We start from the raw sequence: 24,818 nt of genomic DNA, 5'->3' as shown, positions 1-24,818 counted from the left end.
TAGCACAGGTGGTGGGGCAAGCAGCGGAAAGGAGCCTGAAGACTTCTTCCTTGTTGGTTCTAACGTAGAAAGTGAGTAAGTTCTGGAAGCAGTGCTGAGGAAACTGGAATCAGGATTAGCCATGCAGTTTTCAGAGATTTCTTTTCAAATGTTGTCAATTTTTACTTTGAAATAGTCAGCTAGTTCTCCAGCAGTCAGGTCTGTCGCAGGGGCCTGTTCTTTGGGGCTGAGGAGGGAGTGGAAGGTCTCAAAGAGTTGTTTGGGGTTGTGGGATAGTGAGGAGACAAGGGAGGTGAAATAAACTTGTTTTGCATGGTGAAGGGCTAGGTTATAAGTTTTAAGCATGAATTTGAAGTGGAGGAAGTTTGCTGGCAGCTTTGACTTTCTCCACAGCCACTTGGCACACCTAGAGCAACGCCAGATGAAGCGCGTTTGGAACGTGAGCCAAGGTTGCCGTGGTCTGCGTTTAACGACCCGAGTCACGGGCGGTGCCGCTTCATCCAGAGCATGGCTGAGGGTGGTGTGGTAGTGTTCGGCTGCCAGGTTAGGGCAGGGGAGGAGAGAGATAGGGGACAGGGAGGACTGAATGGTCTCAGCAAACTGTTTAGTGCGAACGGACTGGAGGATCCTAGAGGTGTGATAGATAGGAGGGTCAGGGGAGATGCTAGGGTGCCTGATGGAGAAAGAGAGAAGGTTGTGATCTGAGAGTGGAAGGGGGTAGTTAGTAAAGTGAGAGGCAGAGCAGAGATGGAGGAAAACTAAATAGAGTGTTGCCATCTCTGTGAGTGGGGGAGTCTGAGATTAGTGACAAGCCAAGAGAGGAGGTAAGCATTAAAAGCCGGGAGGCAGATGAGGAGCTGGGGTCGTTAATAGGGATGTTGAAATCACGAAGGATGAGGGTTGGGATTTCACAGGATACGGAGTGGGGGAGCCAGGCAATGAAGTGGTCTAGGAACAGGCAGGTGGGACCTGGGGGCTGGTAAATAACTGCGACACGCAGGGGCAGTGGGCGGAAGAGTCACAGGGTGTGGACTTCAAAGGAGTGGAAGGTAAGTGAGGGAGCTGAGGGAATGACTGCATAACTAACAAAGCCCATATTTGTTAAACATATTTAGAAAGAGTCTAATGTTTTTATTCACTATCACTTTCTCGGATTATCGTGTGAACAGAAAACCTTTAAGAATTGCTTGATAAAGGAGCAGAAAAAGCTCCGAAACGTGTTGCAAACCTTATCAATTTCTGTACCTTGTCTTTTGGACTATTAAATTTTTATTGAACCTTTAAGACAAGTACTCTTCTTAGGAATCCCCTGAAAGGGCTCCAGAAGTGAGACCTCCTACACCATAAGTGTTTTCTACCCAACACTTATTTGCAGCTTACTTTACAAGCACCCGATCAATTTTCTTTATCGATTCACTAAGTTGTCAGACAGAGGGATAAGGCTCCTCTGCTAGCTGATCAGCTCCCCATCACGGGATCATGATAAAAACTAAGGTGCTTGTCAGCGTGTATCATTTCAATAGAATGTTTGGATACAGGGAGCTCTATACATTTCTTGTTTTTAATTTATGACGTCAAGTGGGTATTCTGGGACTTTTACTACTAATGACCAGTGTAGGCCATCAATAGTTGATTTCTGGGGTCCGCTTCTCAGGATCCCCACTGGTAAGCTGGTCTTTGAGCTCACTGTCAATGCAGCTGGCTGGATGTCATCATCGGTGATCAGGGCCAGAAGTGTAAGAGACGACTTCACTCCCATTGAAATAAATTATAAAGATGCTGACTATTACACTTCTGGCTCCTCACTGTGGTCAGATACGGAAATGTAATAGTAGGCATTGCTGCCATTGATTTCAGTTAGAGTGAAGCCATCTATTCCACTTCTGACTTTGACAACTGATGATGACGTTTGGTCCACTGCACCCCTTTAACCCCTTAGTGACAAAGCCTGTTTGCGCCTTAGTGACGGAGCCAAATTTTGGAAAACTGACGTGTCGTTCAACGTAGCATAACTCCGTAAAGGTTTTGCATATCCAAGTGATTCTGACATTGTTTTTTCACCACATGTTGTACTTCATTTAGGTTGTAAAAATAGACCGATATAATTTGTATAGATTTATTAAAAGTACCAATATTGGAAAAATTTTGAAAACATTTTCATTTTTTCATATTTTCAACTGTAATATCTACATACAGTACAAATTTTTGATAGGATATATATTTCCATCTGCTTACTTTATTCTGGATGCACATTTAAAAAACGTTTGTGTTTTTTTTTTAACTATTTAGATGACGTACAAATTTAACATTACTTTTCAGCATTTTAAGGGAACACTGTTTTCTTACAGCAAGCCAAGTTTGCAAAGGCTCATGAGTGTCAGAATGATAGATACCCCCACAGCAAATGACCCCATTATAAAACTACACCCCTTAATGTATCCACTGAGGGGTGTCATGAGTATTTTTACCCCACAGTTTTTTTTCAGGAATTAATTCAATTTAGAGGAGAAAAAATAAAATTTCATATTTTTGCAAATATGTCATTTTAAAGACTTATTTTTTCCTATAGTGCACATGAAAATGAGGATTGACACTCCAAAATGGATACCCCTGTTTCTCCCGCGTTCAGAAATATACCCATTGTGGCCCTAATCTTATGTCTGGATGCACAACGGGGCCCAAAATGAAAGCAGTAGACAGTGTCTTTGAGAACATAAATTTTGCTTGAAGGCCTTTTAGGCCCCATAGCACACTTGTAGAGCTCTTGAGCGTCCAAAACTATAGAGAACCCCCACAAGTGACCCCATTTTGAAAACTAGACCCCTTATCGAACTTATCTAGGGGTGTACTGCCCATTTTGACACCCCCAGTTTTGAATGAATTGAAGCAAAGCAAAAGGAAAAAATTGTGATTTTTGTTTTTTTGGCAATTCTGTCATTTTAAAAACAGCTTTTTTTGTACAACACACACAGGAATGAAGACTTGCACCCCCAAATGGATACCCCTGTTTGTCCTGTGTTGAGAGACATACCCATTGTGGCCCTAATCTTATGTCTGGATGCACAACGGGGCTCAAAATGTAAGGAGTAATCGGTGGCTTTCAGAACAGAAAGTTAGCATGAAGGTGATTTAGGCCCCATTGCCCACTTGTAGAGCCGTTGAGCAGCCAAAGCAACAGATAACCCCAACAAATGATCCCATTTTGAAAACTAGACTCCTTAACGAATTCACCTAGGGGTGTACTGTGTATTTTTACCCTACAATTTTTGAATGAATCTAAGCAAAGCAGTAGGAAAAAATTACAATTTTCATTTTTTTTGGCAGTTGTATCAATTTAAAAACTGTTTTTCTTTGTACAGCACACTAATGAATGAAGACTTTCACCCCAAAATGGATACCCCTGTTTGTCCCGTGTTCAGAAACATACCCCTTGTGGCCCTAATCTACTTAAAGGACACATGGCTAGGCCTATAATGAAAGGAGCACCCGTTGGATTTCAGGGTACAATGGAATAAATTCCAGGCCCCATTGCCCACTTGTAGAGCCATTGAGCATCCAAAACGATAAAGAACCCCCACAAATGACCCCATTTTGAAAACTAGACCCCTTAATGAATTCATCTAGGGGTGTACTTCATATTTTGACCCCACAGTATTTGAATGAATCTAAGCAAAGCAGAAGGAAAAACTTACGATATTCATTTTTTGGCAATTTTGTCAATTTAAAAACTGTTTTTTTGTACAGTGTACATAGAAATAAAGACATTCACCGCAAAATGGATCCCCCCATTTGTCCCGTGTTCAAAAACATTACCGTTGGGGCCCTAATCTATTTATAGGACACATGGCAAGGCCTATAATACAGGAAACACCCGTTGGATTGCAGGACACAACTGAATAAATTCCAGGCCTCATTGCTCACTTGTACGGAATAAAAATTGACCCCCCCTTCACCACTCTGCACCCTTTTCGGCGTTCCCCAAATCTTAGATAAAAGTAATAATGTGAACTGTGTGGTATTTCCGAAGACAGGGTAATTACGGAGGCTGGTTGAGATGGGTACATGGGGCAATAAAACGGGGTTTCCCCCCTCCTCTCATGCTTTTTGAGGGGTATTTCGTGACCTCAGCGGCAGGTATGGGGTGTAAAAAGTGGCGCTCTGTGAGTCTTCGTAAGCTTGCCGAGGTGCAGCGGTCTCACACAGAAGGCGCTCAACAAGCTGCTCCTGGAACTGCATGAAGGCAAGCGTTCCCGGGGCTTCTTGTAAATTACGTATTACAGGTAGAAATCTGAATAATGCGGGCTCACACGGCCGGATGTGGAATCCGCTTGCGGAGGCCCACAGCAGATCCCAGCTGTGAGCTCGGCAGTGGCCCTGCGTACGGCCGCGTAATGTACTGCGCATAACTGCCTACTCACACAGGCGGTCATTCACAGTACACTTTTTTTTTGTTTGTATTTCCCGCTCTGTCGCTTAGCAATGACGCGGGTACCCGCAGCCCTTACACAATGTAGTAGCGAATGGGCTGCGGGTATATCCACGACCATGGAACACAATGGGCTCTATGTTGCGGATATCCACCGTAAAATAGAACCTGCTGCGTTCTCTTTTCTGCGAGTGGATTACACAATTCCGACCCACTAATGTGAGTGGAATCCAATGCGATTGATCTGCATATTACCGCAGATCAGACGCATGCGGAATCCTTAATTCCTATCTGGTCATGTGAGACCGGCCAAAGGTAGATCGCTACCTTTTTATCACGTGACCGGCAATTGCTCAACAAGGTCACTGCTCCAGGCTCTTGGCGACCATTCGTTGCTGGGAGCAAGGAGATTTTAAATTTCCTGGGCTCCCCGTCTCCTGTGCATGTGTCCGATGTTTTGCCAACGGTCGCATGTGCAGAATCCGGGAAAGTTCACGGAGGAAGATCGCATCAGGGTGCAAATACGGAGGCTTCCAGTAAAAAGTTTCATCTCCTCTCACCGATCACATCGGTGAGGGGAGATGAAGCTTCACCTTTTTTTTACTCTTATGTGATCGCCATTATCCATTGGATAACGGCGAACACGTGATCAGGAACCGCTCACCGCAGCCCCCTGTGAAATCTCCAGGCTCTTGGCTAAGTTTTGTAGCCAGGAGCAGTGAGATTTTAAATTACCCTGGCAATCCACAGCTTTTGCGCATGCATCTGCCATTTTGGCCGTGGATAAATCCGGGGGCCTTAGGTACGTCATTTCATCCTCCCTCATGGATATGATCCATGGGGGGAGATGAAACTTAAGCTTTTTTAACTTTTTTTTTACTTTTTAAAACTTTTTTTTTCACCTTTAAATGATCACTGTTATCCATTGGACATCCCTCTGCTCCTGGCTACACATGGCAGCCATGAGCAGAGGGATTTTTAATTTCCCAGGGCTCAAGCCCCTTTGTGCACGCGCCCGAAGATTGACATCGGGCGTGCATGTGCAGAAGAGGACTTCGGGTTCGGGGAGACCAGGACATCGCGGAGGACCAGAGGTTAGTATTTTCACCTCCCCTCATGGATCAGATCCATTAGGGGAGGTGAAACTGCACTTTTTAAAAACTTTTTCTAACATTTTCGCAATCGCCTACCGCGGTCCCCGGTGACATCTCCTGAAGGCAGCCGGGAGCCAGGAGATTTTGAATTTGCCAGGGCTCCCGGCCTTCTGCGCATGCGCGTGACGTCATATGTCTGGCGCGCATGCGCAGAACAGCTCCGCCGGGTCCCGGAGGACCTATTCACCGCGGGACACCTCTGACAAGCCAGGTAAATAATTTCAGCTGCCCTGATGGATCCGATCCATCAGGGCAGCTGAATCTTTAACTTTTTTCACTTTTTTATTTACTTTATTGCGATCGGCGCTATCCATTGCCGATCGCATTTCCGGGGGGGACTGCCTGCTGCCCAGGATGACAGCTCCATGCTGTCGGCTACCTGCGGGCGCCGACAGCATGGAGCTGTCATGTCCTCAGCTAAGAGGGCTTTAATCCTAAGAGGATGTATGTGTTTACGTGCTCTAGGATTAAAGCCCACTTAGTGAGGACATAAAAAGGCAATGGGGCCGTCATTAAGGGGTTAAATTAAACTGATCAAACTGATCCCACACACAACCAGTAATCGGAGCTTACTCCCCTTACTAAATTTACTTTAAAAATAATTTAGTAGGTGTATACATTGGGTCGGTCAGGTTCTGCAGAGCCTCTGACAATAATGATTGCCGTATATTTGGAACTGGTGACCACCAGAAGGCTATACGATAGAGTAACCTACTCCATATTCAAAAGGGCATTAGAAATTACTTGGACTTGTTAACTTGTGGACCAGAAGAGTAAAAAGTCCTCAATATGATGACACGAACAGAATAAGATCATCTGCATATAAACTGAATGTCTTCTATATATTCAATCCACATAGCCCCATAAATGTGGTCTTGTCAGTACGATAGTCAAAGCTCTCTGGAAATACCGGACAGCAGTAGGGAAAGGAGGAACACATGACCAGTCCTCCTTCCCAGGCTAAAGTATGAAGAGCCAATACTGTTCATAAGAACAGAAGACATCAGATGTTTATGAGATAGAGATCATTTTGGTAAAATATTCACCAATACTAAACCGTGTGGAGCATGAATATGTAGTACTGTTGAATCAAATCCCTTGACTTTCTCTACGGAAGCCAAAACCCACCTGTTGATCTGTCAAAGCATAATTTGAGACACCAGCTGCCTAAAGATTATTTTTATAGTAGTGTCACTATAATAATGTGACTTTAGTGCTTTATCATTAGACTTCTACATGATATACAAGTAGTCTTGTATCTAGGTGACAAAATGTAGTTTCTAGTAGTATAGTACAATACCTCAGCATCATCTCTATACTATTACTCTACTCCCATTGATAGTTGCTTGTGACCAGTAGATGGCTCTGTGTAACTTAATTTGGTTTTGCAAAAAAACACTATTTGGTCATTTCCAGATTTTGTGTAAAAGAGGAAACATGTGGAAGGGATGATGCGGCTCATATCTGTATCTGCAGTTAGACCTCATGTACTTGTAGTAAGGAAGATACTGGATCATCGTTATATACACCATGCTTCTGACAACTGCTTTTCTTCTATTCCTCTGTATAGGTAAGACTTAGAAAATAGAAGATCAATTAAAATCCAGGTAAACTCTTCCATCACCACTTATAACTCACTATTATGTAATTTTTTACCTCTAGGGGTCACTTACAATGTACTACTGAGACAAAGTAGCCCTGAAAGTCAGGTCTATGGAGAACCTGTTATCATATCATGTGAAGCCTCTGAGTATGAGTTTACTGGATTCTTGCTGGCCTGGCTGAAACAAGTTCCTGGAAGACAATTTGTGTATATAGGAGATATTGACCCAACTAATAGTGAAACACGAATTCCAGATTCATTTAGTGTAAGATTCCAATTACAAACAAATAATACAAAAAACACGGGATACATGAAAATAAAGAATGTTGAGTATGAAGACGCAGCTGTGTATTACTGTGCTAGAAGGACCACAGTGTTCATGATGCTAGTGTGGGTCATACAAATACTTTACAGAGCTGCTTGGGGTCTTCATTTTAGGTTTAATAACTAAAAAGCAGGAAAACAAAATAGGATTGCAAAGCTTAAATATAAGTTATTCTTAAGAATTTTAGATAAAATGCGAATTATAAAGAAGAAAAAGTTTTATAAAATATCTACATGACGGATCCTTCTCTCAGCAGCTCTGATGAGGTATCACAAATGCAGTATAATAGTTGCTGCAATAGGAATAAAATAAATATATTGTGTCTTTTTATAAATAGGAACACATTTATAAATAGGATATAACAAAGTACAGGAATGGGATCGTCATTTTGTTTCGGACCTTTTGATATGTAATTTGTAGTCTCGGATTATATATATTTTTTTTTTTCTGCATGTTCAACAGCTGGAGAGATCAAGGATCGAGACAATTGCTCTAGACCAAATCTGATTTTGAAAGTATTGTGAGATTGCTGCTATAGTAAGTTTATAATATCTGTACTCATAGTGGGTATTACATGAATTAAGAGATGAAAAAAACATTGAATGAGAAGAGTAGCACACTTCCTCCTCCTTACCACATCAGTATTTGTACGGCAAAACCACAAAACCAGAGAAAAAGTATAATGAAGAGTTTGCACTTCTTCCATATTTTGGAATAACTTCTAATTTTGGCTTAAAAATAATAATGATGTAAAATACTGAACAAAATATCGTTGTCTGGATGGAGCCAAAAGGAGATAATCAATTGGAATAACCCTTCACTGGAATAAAACTACCCTAGTATAGGACAATGTATTACTCAGCATTAGAGGATTTGTCCAGGAAAAGTGATTAAAGGTACCAAAGTTTCTTATTTTTTGTGTGAAATGCATTGCTCTCTGAAGAGTAAAGAAGATGCTGATTCTGGTCATGTGACATCGTACAGATATCACCTCTAGAGGTCGAATATATATATATATATATATATATATATATATATATATATATATATATATATATATATATATATATATATATATATATAGTATATGGAGGAAATACTGTGTGGTAATGGAAGAGATGCAGTTTATTCTCAGCAGCTTTCTTCTGCTCCTCTAGGGCTCATTTACATGCGGAAATTTGTGCAGCTAACCTACACGTGCAAAAAACCAATGGTTTCCTATGAAAATGTTCAGATGAAGGGATTTTAGCTGCATTAAAAAAATCACTAATAAAAAGATAGGGTATCAGCGACTGAAATTTCCTGCTGCGCTAAAATATGGATCCTGACCTATCTTTTTTGCGCAAATCGCAGGAGTGTCCATAGACTCCTATGGGAAACTATGTGAGCCGGCTGGCAAAGGGAGATGATGGAATTCTCCCGCAAGGGGGATGGAGGGGACTCTCCATGTGGAGATGAAGCGAAGCAGCAGGGAGTTAACTCCCTCATCCCTGCAATGAAGGGAACTCCCGGGAGAAGAAGGGAAGCCCCAGTAGGGATGAAGGAAGTCTCTAGCAGGAGTGCCCTTCAACACTGCCTGGAAATCTCTTTACCCCGCTGGGAACTAACAGGAGCTTACAGCAGACCATTAAAAAAAGGAAAACTTGGCGTTCAGAGGGACTTTGGGGCTGCTGCTACGATCTCTGTCTCGTTCCCAATCCCGCGGACAGCAGTGCAATTTTCCCGTTGCTCATCAGCATTGTTTCAACGCTAATACAGCTCAGGACTTCAGTGCGTAAAAGCTGATCATTCACGTGATTTTCACGTGACTTAGCCGTGATTTTTTTGTGGGGCTATCTTCTGTGCGATATTGACGCCCCATGTAAATGAGCCCTTACTTGTAGGAGAACGTTATGTGAGGGAGATATGATTGTAATTGTGTCACCAATATAATCATTACTTCTCTATTTCTCTGTATTTTTCAGAGCTCAGGTTCATCTCCATCAGCCACAGTCAGTATCTGTACAATATGGGGGAGAAGTCAAGTTATCATGTAATGCTTCTGGGTATGTGTTTACTAGCTATTGAATTGCTTGGCTGAAACAAGTACCAAGAAATCACCTGTGTACATTGGTTATATACTCTTAAGTCCTTGCAGTGGAGGTAACTAGAGATGAGCGAGCTCGCTCGGTTAAGGCAGTTACTCGAGCAAGCATCGCTCTTCTCAAGTAACTGCATACTGGTGCGAGCAGATTCGGGGGGCGGCGGGTGGTAGCTGGGGGGAGAGAGAGATCTCTCACTCTGCCCCCTGCTACTCCCCATCCCACCCGCCGCCCCCCAAATCTGCTCGTACCAGTATGCAGTTACTTGAGAAGAGCGATGCTTGCTCGAGTAACTGCCTTAACTGAGCATGCTCGCTCATCTCTAGAGGTAACTCATTTCAAAGAAGTGTAGCGAGCAGTAGTAGAAGTATAGTGACTATATACTCGGTACTGGTGTCCAGTGGTGTTAAGATACACCAGTACCTATATACTCTGACTCCCATCTTCTATGCTACATGTGACTGTATGGTGGATAATAGTGGTTATAGTTCATGATGCTAGTCTGCAGCAGGCTGAAGTGAGGGGCAGCTTTTTGGTTGCACTACCATCTGGTCATGCTACAAATAAAGATGATAATGGTTGTATTACCTGTCCCTGGAGGGTGGTGTAGTGTAGCTTAGTGCGAGTGTTACTAGTGGGAATGAGCTCCAGAAGATGAGGATAACAGTAAAACAGTTAAAATTACGTTTATTAGGAGATAACTGCAAAAACAAGGCAATATTCGAAACACAGTGCAAATTCTCCTTCACATTCAGAATTTAAGCAGGAAGTGGAGAGTTAGCCTGAGATCTGTGCGAGGTGTGCGCTGGAGAGAGAGGTAGAGGATTTGGTGCAGCTACCTGAGTGAAGAAGTCACTGAGATATCTGCTTAACCCCTTAATGACATGGCCTATTTTGGCGTTGAGGACCAAGCTATTTTTGGTATTTTTCCATCTCCATTTTTCAAAAGCCATAACTTTTTTATTTTTCCGTCGACGCAGCCGTATAAGGGCTTGTTTTTTGCGTGGCGAGCTGTAGTTTTGGGGTACATAGGCTATATCGTAAAACTTTTATTATTTTTTTTATGATAACAGGGAGAGAAAACGCATCAATTCTGCCATAGATTTTTTTTTTTTTACAGCGTTAATCAAGCAGCATAAATGACACACTAAATTTTTTCTGCGGGTCGGTACGGTTACGACGATACCAAAATTCTTATTTTGTTTTAGGTTTTTACACTTTTTTTGCAATAAAAACCCTTTTTTTTGGAAATCTTTTTCTTTTTCTCTATAGCTGCATTCAAAGTCCTGTAACTTTTTTATTTTTCTATGTACGGAGCTCTATAAGGGCTTATTTTTTGCAAGACAAGCTGTAATTTTTATTCGTACCATTTGGGGGAATGTATGGCTTTTTTGATCACTTTTATTGCATTTTTTGGGAGGCAAAATGCTAAAAATTAGCATTTTGCCTCAGTTTTTTAGCGTTTTTTGTTACGATTTTTGCCGTACAAAATAAGAAGAGTGTTTAACTTTTTGTCCACATCGTTACGGACGCGTCAATACCCAATATGTGGGGTTTTAATTTTTTTTTTATGCTAATATTAGAAAAAGCATAAAAAAGGGGTTTTTTTACATTTTTTTTTTTTTTACATTTTTCTTTTCTTATTTTTACACTATTTGAGTCCCTCTGAGGGACTTGCAGCACTATGCCTATGATCGTTGTCATAAGGTATGGCAGAGCTACTGCTCTGCCATGCCTTATCGCTTATACAGCGATCATAGGCATAGGCAATACAGGACGCCAGTGTCTGGCATTCTGTTGCCATGGCGACAGGCCGGGCTCTCGCGATGACATCGCGAGAGCCGGCCGGAGACACAGAGGGAGCGCGCTCCCTCTGTGAACTCTTTCCCTGCCGCGATCTACTTAGATCGCGGCAGGGAAGGGGTTAACAGCGCGGGACGCATCTCCGATGTCCCCCCGCTGTTGTAGCGGAACGCCGGCTGTAACTGACAGCCGGCTCCCGCTGCGGGATAGCGCGGGATCATATGTGATCTCGCGCTATCCCCAGGACGTACCGGTGCGTCCTGTTGCGGGAAGTACCGGGCTCCCAGGACGTACCGGTACGTCCTGGAGCGGGAAGGGGTTAAGGGCTCCCACCCACTGGCGATATTTTCTTTCTTGCGCCGCGAGAGCACGAGAAAACTCTCGCATCGCAGCACAAGAAAGAGGCCGGTATAGAACCAGCATATCGCAAGTGGTTTCAATGGGGCCAGCGACAGCAGCGCTAGCCCCATTGAAAGCATAGGGAGAATGCGGTGGACTTCTGCCACAGCTGCGACAGCTGTGAAAGCTGTGGCAGGAGTTTCCTTCATCCCTGCGGGGACCGCGGGGATTAAGGAATCCTCTGCCACAGCTGTCACAACTGTCACAGCTGTGGCAGAAGTCCGCGGCATTCTATTCTATTGCTTTTAATGGGATCGGCACTGCTGCCAATCCCATTGAAATCAATGGTTTCAGCCAAGCCCCGCAGAATGATTATCGGGGAAGGGCTTGAAATATAAGCCCTTCCCCGATAATCATCAATAAGTGGTGAAAAAATAAAAACATTTATTACTCACCTCTCCTGCGCTGAGCCGCGTCCTCCTGCTGGCTCCCCGGCACTGCTATGAAGCTCTTTCAGCAGTCAGGGATATAAAAATCCCCGCCTCCTGAAAGGGCTGTGCAGATTGGCTGAGGGCTCAGCCAATAGCAGCTACTGCTTAGCTATTGGCTGAGCGCTCAGCCAATCACACATAGCTCTTAGCTATTCATTTGTTTCACGTTAAGTACCAAAGATTTTCTATTCTGTTTTTAGATATTCAGCTATGTGGTAAACTAGTGAGTCATTCAGTTATTACTAGTTAACATTTGAAGTCTGTGTCCAGGAATACTTTCCTATATGCTGAGAATTGTCATCCTCATCATAATATTAACCCTCTCCAATCCACTGTCTGACATCTAAAGACATTATGATTTAAGGCTGTACAGCTCCGGTGTTGGAAGACGTCCGGCGGGGTTCTCTTACTGTATATTGCCAGCCTCTCTGCTGTCAGAACCTATTCAATGTGGCAACTCATGCAGTACTGTCTTTAGCCAGCATATAGCGCCATTCTATAACAGTAGAAAAAGAGTAAGCCCCCTAGGAAAACAAGAATACAAATTGGATTGGAAAGGGTTAAAACTCTACCTGTGGAGGAAAGTTCCAGGGCTAAGCATATTTACAGTGATCCAAAAGTTTTTGCACAGGAATGTTGCAGAGTTAACCGAAGGTTGGCATGTAGAGGTTATAGTCTTTCTTCTTTTACTAAAGCTAGAACTATTGTTAGTAACAGATCTAGGGAGTCATGACTGTTTTCAGAATCGAATACAGTACAGAGAAACACTTTCCACGGTGTCACATTTAGCACTAGTTATAGTAGGGGTTACAGTCAAATGGTGCAAACAATTAAAAGATATCTGCCTATATTACATAGGAGAAATAACCTCTGTGACATTTTTAAAAAGGATGACTGTAATTTTTTTTGTCCAGCAGCATGACACAACGGTCTTCCAAAATCCAAAGTGCATCAGATTCTGAAGAGGAACAGTATTTATTTGTATCATAAAACCATGTAGAACCAAATTTATCCTGAAAATGTGGAGCATCACATTATTCTCCTTGGTTCAGGAGGGCTGTCATGCCTCCCTAAGAAGAGCACCCAAAAAGTGTGTGGAGACATGTAGGGGGTGAGTGGGTCGGGGGATTGTATATTCTTTACCCAAGGAGAGCATCCAAGAGGGGTGTGGGGACACCTAGAAGGTGAGTGAGGAGACTTATAAGGCCATGCTAGCTGCCCTGGGTAATTTATGCAAATAAGGAGGATGGAAAAATACCTCTACAGCATTACCTATTGGATGGCAGCATTCCTTCAAATCAATGTAACTTTCTAACCAGTCTGCACCTATTAGTTGACCAGTAGTCTACCAGTTCCTGCTCTATACACCTAAATGGGTACAGGGCCGCACACAAATTGAAGCCACTTTTCTACTACAGTATATGGAAAATGCAACAGTCAAGAATTTGTGAAAGGGGATCAGGTAATATTTGCATATAGCTGTACAGTGAGTCCCAGAATTAAAGGTGTCTTCCGGGACATGGAATACTAGTCATACGACCTTAAAATCAAGAAAAATAGAATACTATGATTCATCTATGGCCACAGGAGAACAAATATTAGTCAAGCCAACCAGTATCAAGTAAACTTATTCACAGAGGTGTCACATGATGCGAGAATAGGTTCTCTGTAGACTTGAACTTTAGAGCTGTGTTGACTCCGTAAGTGACTCCTGGAGGCAAAACGTTTAATGCATGTGGTGGTGTGAAATGTTACTTGGATTTTACTTGATGTCATATCTAGGCATTACCCAAGTAGAGGAATAAAAAAAATCAGTTATCACAAGCATGTACATTGTTCCCCCAGATGTTTCCTCTTTTTTTCTAAAATCTGGAAATGAACAGTGACATAATTTTTTATTAAACTGAATTAACGTAAATAGAGCCATCTACCGGTCATAAGCATTTGTCAATCTAAAACAGTAAAATCAGAGGATAAGTCCAGTACTAGTGTGGGGAGGCCATGCAGGAGGTCTACAATGGGAATGTATGAAGTTTTGTCCCCTAAATTAGAGAATGCCAATATATAATGTATGCAGTGATTAATTCATGAGATACATTACTATAAATTACATTGTCACATTGTATTTTCTAAAACAGTCTCATGGGAGCAAAAACTTTGCTAGGACAGATACAAATGTACATTAATATCTTAAAATGTGATTTTCTGATTTAATCACCATTTACACGTTCTGATGATTAACCCAACACATTTTGGGGGCCTCAAATAGAAACCTTGACTGCTATGGTTCAAAAAATGTTTTATTTAAGCTATTACAGCAGGGGTGAAATATGAGATTTACAGTAAACAAGAAAAAATAGAGGAATGCGTAATAACTCACATTATCTCTTCTGTTTGATGCATAGCTTCATATTTAAATTGTAAATCAATTCTCAGACCAAATTGGGAAACAAAGAGTCAACCCACATGTCAGGATAGGGAAGGAGAAAGGGAAGGTAGGTAACTTCCATAACCTGTAATTTACAAGAAACAGAGAGCCCTTAAGTTAGCACAAAAAAACTTAACCCACATGTACAATGAGCCAGAGCAGGAGGCAAGTATTACGGTGGTTAGTATCTATAACTACCACTCGGCTGCACTATGGTGAATGATGGGGGACAAGATGGTATGTGCTGGTTCGCCAGTGGATAGGAGCTTCAGGAGTCAGGAAAGGGTTAATAGCAAAACTTACATTTATTGAAGCTTCAGGTGGCGTACAGTGGGATATTCCTTACAGTCAGTTTCCAATATTCAAGTTCAGGAGATGGTGACTGGAGCTGCTGTACTGCTTATCCAGGTTTTACACTGGAGCCCTGGGAAGACTTTTACAACATTGTAACTGCCACCTTGCTCCTTTCTCAGACTCAGGAATAAGGCTGTAGATAACATTTCCTTAACCAGCTGTCTGCACTTGTTACTAAAATAGACAAATAAAAAGGTTCCGATGGCACACACCCCTGGGCAATTAGGGAATTAAGTAATGTGATAGACGGACCGTTGTTTCTTTTTTTAAGGACTCAATAGGGACAGGGTCTGTTCCACTGGATTGGTCAGTGCTAAAAGGCAGAGGGTGGTTATCAATGGTACATATTCTGATTGGTCCACCGTTACTAGTGGAGTACCACAAGGGTCAGTATTGGGCCGTATTTTTTTAATATATTTATTAATGACCTGGTAGAATGATTGCACAGTAAAATAGCAATATTTGCATATGATACAAAACTATGTAAAGAAATTAAAACAGGAGAGGACAAAAATGCTACTTGTCCTGCAAAAAGAAAAAAGCCTTCAGATATCTACATTGACTGAAAAATAACAGAGTTATGAGGAGAAGCCAAAGTTTGGAAAAGAAAGGTGAAGTGGAGGTTTGTACTTGAGGCCTCCATAAAGTGATTCTAGGAGGTTATCTGTCAGAGAGCATATATGGTTATTATCAAGAATTGGTGATAGGATTCAATATATCACAGGAGTAGGTCCTTATATTTATTACTAATCCACTGGAGGAGAGGAACATAGGGACACCTTTGGAAAGTATGCGCAGAGTTGCCAACTTTATAAATGTTAAAAAACAGTTATATAAAAGAAGGTTGGACCAATATCAGGTGACTCTTCACATATGTCTTCATGTAGATTCTCTTAGAGAGAAACATAGTGATTAGAGATGAGCGAGCACCAAAATGCTCGGGTGCTCGTTACTCGAGACGAAATTTCCGCGATGCTCGAGGGTTCGTTTCGAGTAACGAACCCCATTGAATTCAATGGGCGACTCGAGCATTTTTCTATATCGCCGATGCTCGCTAAGGTTTTCATTTGTGAAAATCTGGGAAATTCAAGAAAGTGATGGGAACGACACAGAAACGGATAGGGCAGGCGAGGGGCTACATGTTGGGCTGCATCTCAAGTTCCCAGGTCCCACTATTAAGCCACAATAGCGGCAAGAGTGGGCCCCCCCCAAAAAATTTTTACTTCTGAAAAACCCTCATTAGCAAGGCATACCTTAGCTAAGCACCACACTAACTCCAACAAAGCACAATCACTGCCTGCATGACACTCCACTGTCACTTCTCCTGGGTTACATGCTGCCCAACCCCCCCCCCCCCCCCCCCCGCACGACCCAGTGTTCACAGTGCACACCAAAGTGTCCCTGCGCAGCCTTCAGCTGCCCTCATGCCACACGCTGGCCTCATAGCCACACCACCCTCATGTCTATTTATAAGTGCGTCTGCCATGAGGAGGAACCGGAGGCACACACTGCAGAGGGTTGGCAGGGCCAGGCAGCGACCCTCTTTAACAGGGGCGGGGTGATAGCCCACAATGCTGTACAGAAGCAATGAGAAATCCAATCCTGTGCCACCTCCATCAGGAGCTGCACGCGTGGGCATAGCAATGGGGAACCCATGTGCCACACACTATTCATTCTGTCAAGGTGTCGCATAGCTCAATCCACACTGCAAGGGGAAAGCCATCTGCGCTCTGCCCCCTACCCAAGTCAGTCAGTGTCTTTGTGCCAGACAGGTCAAACACCGCGATGGGAGCTAAGTTTGCACCAACAGCATAGGTGGGTCCTAGGAAACCCAAGACATGAACCAAAAATTGATCTGACCGGCCAAACATGGCAGACTTGCACCTCGCCCACGACATAGGCCTCGGCCCACAGCTTCAGCAATCCTAGGCAGGAAGCGGACTTTCACTGCACCCAGGACATAGGCCTCTGCACAAACCCTCAGCAATCGCAAGCCTACAGCGGACTCCTATGCTAGCGTAGCTGTGCACATCTCATTAGCGCTGTATTGCTCCTGTAGTTTGTCCCAATGCAGTGCCCCGGATAGTAGAGCTAACATCAGATTAAATACAGGTGGGCTTCGGCCCACACTGCATGCCCCAGTCAGACCGGGGTTTTTTATAAATAGTCACAGGCAGGTACAACTCCGCAATGGGAATTCCGTGTGCACGCACAGCATGGGTGGCTCCCTGGAACCCACCGGCGGTACATAAACAAATCCCATTGCAGTGCCCAGCACAGCTGAGGTAACGTCAGATTAAATGCAGGTGGGCTTCGGCCCACACTGCATGCCCCAGTCAGACTGGGGTTCTTTATAAGTAGACACATGCAGTTACAACTCCGTGTGGACCGACAGCATAGGTGGGTCCCAGGAAGCCACCGGCGGTACATAAATAAATCCCATTGCACTGCCCAGCACAGCTGAGATAACGTCAGATTAAATGCAGGTGGGCTTCGGCCCACACTGCATGCCCCAGTCTGACCGGGACTTTTAATACATAGACACTGGCAGGTACAAATCCCTAATGAGAAGTCCCTGTGGACCCACAGCATGGGTGGCTCCCTGGAACCCATTGGCGGTACATAAATGTATCCCATTGCAGAGCCCTGCTCAGCAGAGCTAACGTCCCATACAGTACAGGTGGGCTTCGGCCCACAGTGCATGCCCCAGTCAGACTGGTAATATGTATGTTAACAGTAACCGCGTTGGTGGGAAATGGCCTCGCCACCATCATGTCTTTGGGAAGCCTCCGTTTCCACACACCACAGTGACATAGCATTAGCAGCGGTATAGTCAGAGCCCAGAATTAGTAACATTTCAGCGGTAGGATTAGGCACAGGCCCCAGTAAAATATCACTAGCAGCAGTATAGGGGGAGCACAGTATTAGTTCCATTTCAGTAGTAGTTGCAGTCTAGACAGGCCCCAGTAACATATCACTAGCAGCAGTATAGGGGGAACACAGTATTAGTTCCATTTCAGTAGTAGTAGCAATCAAGACAGGCCCCAGTAACATTCCCGTTGCAGCAGTTTAGGGAGATAACAGTCTCTTTCACATTTCAGTAGTGGCAGTATAGACAAGGCCCCAGTTACATTTATGTAGCAAAAGTGTAGGCCAACCCCACACACCTTGCTGTAGTGTGAGTGCAGGCGAAGCTCATAAAAATTACTAGGATTACACTGTAGGTGAGGGCCCCAAAAAATTGGTGTACCAACAGTACTAATTTACCTCAGAAAAATTGCCCATGCCCAACCAAGAGGGCAGGTGAAACCCATTAATCGCTTTGGTTACTGTGGCTTAATTTGTAACTAGGCCTGGAGGCAGCCCAGTTAAAATAAAAATTGGTTCAGGTGCAAGTTTCAACGCTTTAATGAGAATTGAAACGTATAAACATTGTTTACAAAAGTAATATGACTGAGCCTTGTGGGCCTAAGAAAAATTGCCCGTTCGGCGTGATTACTTGAGGTTTCAGGAGGATCAGGAGGAGGAGGATGAATATTAGACACAGATTGATGAAGCTAAAAGGTCCCCGTTTTTTATGGTGATAGAGATCGATGCTTCCATCTGCGGGTGCAGCCTACGTATTGTTTAGGTACCGCTGCTGTCCGCTGGTGGAGAAGAGAAGTCTAGGGAAATCCAGGCTTTGTTCATCTTTATGAGTGTAAGCCTGTCGGCACTGTCAGTTGACAGGCGGGTACGCTTATCCGTGATGATTCCCCCAGCCGCACTAAACACCCTCTCTGACAAGACGCTAGCCGCAGGACAAGCAAGCACCTCCAGGGCATACAGCGCGAGTTCAGGCCACGTGTCCAGCTTCGACACCCAGTAGTTGTAGGGAGCAGAGGCATCACGGAGGACGGTCGTGCGATCGGCTACGTACTCCCTCACCATCCTTTTACAGTGCTCCCGCAGACTCAGCCTTGACTGGGGAGCGGTCACACAGTCTTGCTGGGGAGCCATACAGCTGGCAAAGGCCTTGGAGAGTGCTCCCCTGCCTGCACTGTACATGCTGCCTGATCTCTGCGCCTCCCCTGCTACCTGGCCCTCGGATCTGCGCCTTCTGCCACTAGCGCTGTCGGATGGGAATTTTACCAGGGTCCTGTGGTATAGCATCACTCTCGAACCCCTTTCCTCTTCGGGAATGAGAGTGGAAAGGTTCTCCTTATACCGTGGGTCGAGCAGTGTGTACACCCAGTAATCCGTAGTGGCCAGAATGCGTGTAACACGAGGGTCACGAGAAAGGCATCCTAACATGAAGTCAGCCATGTGTGCCAGGGTACCTGTACGCAACACATGGCTGTCCTCACTAGGAAGATCACTTTCAGGATCCTCCTCCTCCTCCTCAGGCCAAACACGCTGAAAGGATGACAGGCAAGCAGCATGGGTACCCTCAGCAGTGGGCCAAGCTGTCTCTTCCCCCTCCTCCTCATGCTCCTCCCCCTCCTCTTCTTCCTCCTCAACGCGCTGAGATATAGACATGAGGGTGCTCTGACTATCCAGCGACATACTGTCTTCCCCCGCCTCTGTTTCCGAGTGCAAAGCGACTGCCTTTATGCTTTGCAGGGAGCTTCTCAAGAGGCATAGCAGAGGAATGGTGACGCTAATGATTGCAGCATCCCTGCTCACCATCTGGGTAGACTCCTCAAAGTTTCAAAGGACCTGGCAGATGTCTGCCAACCAGGCCCACTCTTCTGTAAAGAATTGAGGAGGCTGACTCCCACTACACCGCCCATGTTGGAGTTGGTATTCCACTATAGCTCTACGCTGCTCATAGAGCCTGGCCAACATGTGGAGCGTAGAGTTCCACCGTGTGGGCACGTCGCACAGAAGTCGGTGCACTGGCAGATTAAACCGATGTTGCAGGGTCCGCAGGGTGGCAGCGTCCGTCTTGGACTTGCGGAAAGGTGCGCTGAGCCGGCGCACCTTTCCGAGCAGGTCTGACAAGCGTGGGTAGCTTTTCAGAAAGCGCTGAACCACCAAATTAAAGACGTGGGCCAGGCATGGCACGTGCGTGAGGCTGCCGAGCTGCAGAGCCGCCACCAGGTTACGGCCTTTGTCACACATGACCATTCCCGGTTGGAGGCTCAGCGGCGAAAGCCAGCGGTCGGTCTGCTCTGTCAGACCCTGCAGCAGTTCGTGGGCCATGTGCCTCTTCTCTCCTAAGCTGAGTAGTTTCAGCACGGCCTGCTGACGCTTGCCCACCGCTGTGCGGCCACGCCGCGCGACACTGACTGCTGGCGACGTGCTGCTGCTAACACATCTTGATTGCGAGGTAGAGGCTGTGTTGGAAGAGGAGGAAGGTTTAGTGGAGGTGGCATACACCGCCGCAGATACCAGCACCAATCTGGGGCCCGCAATTCTGGGGGTGGGTAGTACATGAGCGGTCCCAGGCTCTGACTCAGTCCCAGCCTCCACTAAATTCACCCAATGTGCCGTCAGGGAGATATAGTGGCCCTGCCCGCCTATGCTTGTCCACGTGTCCATTGTTAAGTGGACCTTGGCAGTAACCGCAATGGTGAGGGCGCATACAATGTTGTTGGAGACATGGTCGTGCAGGGCTGGAACGGCACATCGGGAAAAGTAGTGGCGACTGGGAACCGAGTAGCGCGGGGCCGCCACCATCATGTTTTTGAAAGCCTCCGTTTACACAAGCCTATATGGCAGAATCTCCAGGCTGATCAATTTGGCTATATGCACGTTTAACGCTTGAGCGTGCGGGTGCGTGGCGGCGTACTTGCGCTTGCGCTCAAACAGTTGCGCTAGCAACGGCTGGACGCTGCGCTGAGAGACATTGCTGGATGGGGCCGAGGACAGCGGACGTGAGGGTGTGGGTGCAGGCCGGGAGACGGTCGTGCCTGTGTCCTGAGAGGGGGGTTGGATCTCAGTGGCAGGTTGGGGTACAGGGGGAGAGGCAGTGATGCAAACCGGAGGCGGTGAACGGCGTTCGTCCCACCTTGTGGGGTGCTTGGCCATCATATGCCTGCGCATGCTGGTGGTAGTGAGGCTGGTGGTGGTGGCTCCCCGGCTGATCTTGGCGCGACAAACCTTGCACACCACAGTTCGTCGGTCGTCTGCACTCTCAGTGAAAAACTGCCACACCTTTGAGCACCTCGGCCTCTGCAGGGTGGCATGGCGCGAGGGGGCGCTTTGGGAAACAGTTGGTGGATTATTCGGTCTGGCCCTGCCTCTACCCCTGGCCACCGCACTGCCTCTTCCAACCTGCCCTGCTGCTGCACTTGCCTCCCCCTCTGAAGACCTGTCCTCAGTACGCTTAGCAAACCAGGTTGGGTCAGTCACCTCATCGTCCAGCTGCTCTTCCTCCGAATCCTCTGTGCGCTCCTCCCTCGGACTTACTGAAATTACTACTACCTGAGTGATAGACAACTGTGTCTCATCGTCATCGTCCTCCTCACCCACTGAAAGCTCTTGAGACAGTTGCCGGAAGTCCCCAGCCTCATTCCCCGGACCCCGGGAACTTTCCAAAGGTTGGGCATCGGTCACGACAAACACCTCCGGTGGGAGAGGAACCATTGCTGCCCAATCTGGGCAGGGGCCCGAGAACAGTTCCTGGGAGTCTGCCTGCTCCTCAGAATGTGTCATTTTAATGGAGTGAGGAGGCTGGGAAGAAGGAGGAGCAGCAGCCAGAGGATTCAGAGTTGCAGCAGTGGACGGCGTAGAAGTCTGGGTGGTCGATAGATTGCTGGATGCACTTTCTGCCATCCACGACAGGACCTGCTCACACTGCTCATTTTCTAATAAAGGTCTACTGCGTGGATGAATGCAGGGGGGTGGTATAGGGCTGGAATGTCACAGGAGGAAGTTGTAATGCCTTCCCTGTCTTTCTATTGGTCAGAAAAGCGCCGCTGAGCCTCCAACCGGGCATGGTCATGTGTGACAACGGCTGTAACATGGTGGCGGCTCTGCAGCTCGGCAGCCTCACGCACGTGCCATGCCTAGCCCACGTCTTTAATTTGGTGGTTCAGCGCTTTCTTAAAAGCTACCCACGCTTGTCAGACCTGCTCGGAAAGGTGCGCCGGGTCAGCGCACATTTCCGCAAGTCCAAGACGGACGCTGCCACCCTGCGGACCCTGCAACATCGGTTTAATCTGCCAGTGCACCGACTGCTGTGCAACGTGCCCACATGGTGGAACTCTACGCTCCACATGTTGGCCAGGCTCTATGAGCAGCGTAGAGCTATAGTGGAATACCAACTCCAACATGGGCAGCGTAGTGGGAGTCAGCCTCCTCAATTCTTTACAGAAGAGTGGGCCTGGTTGGCAGATATCTGCCAGGTCCTTGGAAACTTTGAGGAGTCTACCCAGATGGTGAGCGGGGATGCTCCAATCATTAGCGTCACCATTCCTCTGCTATGCCTCTTGAGAAGTTCCCTGCAAAGCATAAAGGCAGACGCTTTGCACTCGGAAACGGAGGCGGGGGAAGACAGTATGTTGCTGGATAACCAGAGCACCCTCATGTCTATATCTCAGCGCGTTGAGGAGGAGGAGGAGGGGGAGGAGCATGAGGAGGAGGGGGAAGAGACAGCTTGGCCCACTGCTGAGGGTACAGATGCTGCTTGCCTGTCATCCTTTCAGCGTGTATGGCCTGAGGAGGAGGAGGAGGATCCTGAAAGTGATCTTCCGAGTGAGGACAGCCATGTGTTGCGTACAGGTACCCTGGCACACATGGCTGACTTCATGTTAGGATGCCTTTCTCGTGACCCTCGCGTTACACGCATTCTGGCCACTACGGATTACTGGGTGTACACACTGCTCGATCCACGGTATAAGGAGAACCTTTCCACTCTCATACCCGAAGAGGAAAGGGGTTCGAGAGTGATGCTATACCACAGGACCCTGGCGGACAAACTGATGGTAAAATTCCCATCCGACAGCGCTTGTGGCAGAAGGCGCAGTTCCGAGGGCCAGGTAGCAGAGGAGGTACGGAGATCAGGCAGCATGTACAGCATAGGCGGGGGAACACTCTCCAAGGCCTTTGCCAGCTTTATGGCTCCCCAGCAAGACTGTGTGACCGCTCCCCAGTCAAGGCTGAGTCGGCGGGAGCACTGTAAAAGGATGGTGAGGGAGTACGTAGCCGATCGCACGACCGTCCTCCGTGATGCCTCTGCTCCCTACAACTACTGGGTGTCGAAGCTGGACACGTGGCCTGAACTCGTGCTGTATGCCCTGGAGGTGCTTGCTTGTCCTGCGGCTAGTGTCTTGTCAGAGAGGGTGTTTAGTGCGGCTGGGGGAATCATCACGGATAAGCGTACCCGCCTGTCAACTGACAGTGCCGACAGGCTTACACTCATAAAGATGAACAAAGTCTGGATTTCCCCAGACTTCTCTTCTCCACCAGCGGACAGCAGCGGTACCTAAACAATACGTAGGCTGCACCCGCGGATGGAAGCATCGTTCTCTATCACCATTAAAAAAACGGGGACCTTTTAGCTTCATCAATCTGTGTATAATATTCATCCTCCTCCTCCTGCTCCTCCTCCTGAAACCTCACGTAATCTCGCCGAACGGGCAATTTTTCTTAGGCCCACAAGGCTCAGTCATATAATTTTTGTAAACAATTTTTATACGTTTCAATGCTCATTAAAGCGTTGAAACTTGCACCTGAACCAATTTTTATTTTAACTGGGCTGCCTACAGGCCTAGTTACAAATTAAGCCACATTAACCAAAGCGATTAATGGGTTTCACCTGCCCTCTTGGTTAGGCATGGGCAATTTTTCTGAGGTAAATTAGTATTGTTGGTACACCAATTTTTTGGGGCCCTCGCCTACAGTGTAATCCTAGTAATTTTTATGAGCTTCGCCTGCACTCATACTACAGCAAGGTGTGTGGGGTTGGCCTACACTTTTGCTACATAAATGTAACTGGGGCCTTGTCTATACTGCAACTACTGAAATGTGAAAGAGACTGTTATCTCCCTAAACTGCTGCAACGGGAATGTTACTGTGGCCTGTCTTGACTGCTACTACTACTGAAATGGTACTAATACTGTGCTCCCCTATACTGCTGCTTCAGAATTGTTACTGGGGCCTGTCTTGACTGCTACTATTACTGAAATGGAACTAATACTGTGCTCCCCCTATACTGCTGCTAGTGATATGTTACTGGGGCCTGTCTAGACTGCAACTACTACTCAAATGGAATTAATACTGTGCTCCCCCTATACTGCTGCTAGTGATATTTTACTGGGGCCTGTCCCTAATGCTACCGCTGAAATGTTACTAATTCTGGACTCTGACTATACCGCTGCTAATGCTATGTCACTGTGGTGTGGAAACGGAGGCTTCCCAAAGACATGATGGTGGCGAGGCCATTTCCCACCAACGCGGTTACTGTTAACGTACATATTGCCAGTCTGACTGGGGCATGCACTGTGGGCCGAAGCCCACCTGTACTGTATGGGATGTTAGCTCTGCTGAGCAGGGCTCTGCAATGGGATACATTTATGTACCGCCGATGGGTTCCAGGGAGCCACCCATGCTGTGGGTCCACAGGGACTTCTCATTAGGGATTTGTACCTGCCAGTGTCTATGCATTAAAAGTCCCGGTCAGACTGGGGCATGCAGTGTGGGCCGAAGCCCACCTGCATTTAATCTGACGTTACCTCAGCTGTGCTGGGCAATGCAATGGGATTTATTTACGTACCGCCGGTGGCTTCCTGGGACCCACCTATGCTGTCAGTCCACACGGAGTTGTAACTGCATGTGTCTACTTATAAAGAACCCCAGTCTGACTGGGGCATGCAGTGTGGGCCGAAGC

At 46.1% G+C, this 24,818-nt stretch overlaps 1 protein-coding gene across 2 annotated transcripts in view; it reads left to right on the top strand.

The window, feature by feature from the left end:
• The window catches only part of LOC136628212 (immunoglobulin gamma-1 heavy chain-like), a 147,682-nt gene that overhangs the window by 24,282 nt on the left and 98,582 nt on the right, over nucleotides 1–24,818 (top strand). The window contains exons 1-2 of one of the 2 annotated variants that reach the window (XM_066603939.1): nucleotides 7,016–7,150; nucleotides 7,243–7,552. In XM_066603939.1, coding sequence (XP_066460036.1) covers nucleotides 7,111–7,150; nucleotides 7,243–7,552 — 350 coding nt within the window. In that variant the 5' untranslated portion in view covers nucleotides 7,016–7,110. Of the gene's footprint in view, nucleotides 1–7,015; nucleotides 7,151–7,242; nucleotides 7,553–24,818 lie in introns of those variants that run through there. The other variant, XM_066603940.1, reaches the window with a different exon arrangement.

This window comes from Eleutherodactylus coqui, chromosome 5 (assembly GCF_035609145.1).
Source record: "Eleutherodactylus coqui strain aEleCoq1 chromosome 5, aEleCoq1.hap1, whole genome shotgun sequence".
NCBI classification, from domain to species: Eukaryota; Metazoa; Chordata; class Amphibia; order Anura; family Eleutherodactylidae; genus Eleutherodactylus; species Eleutherodactylus coqui.
Note: the sequence above shows the minus strand (reverse complement) of the source record. Positions and strands in the feature narration are given on the sequence as shown.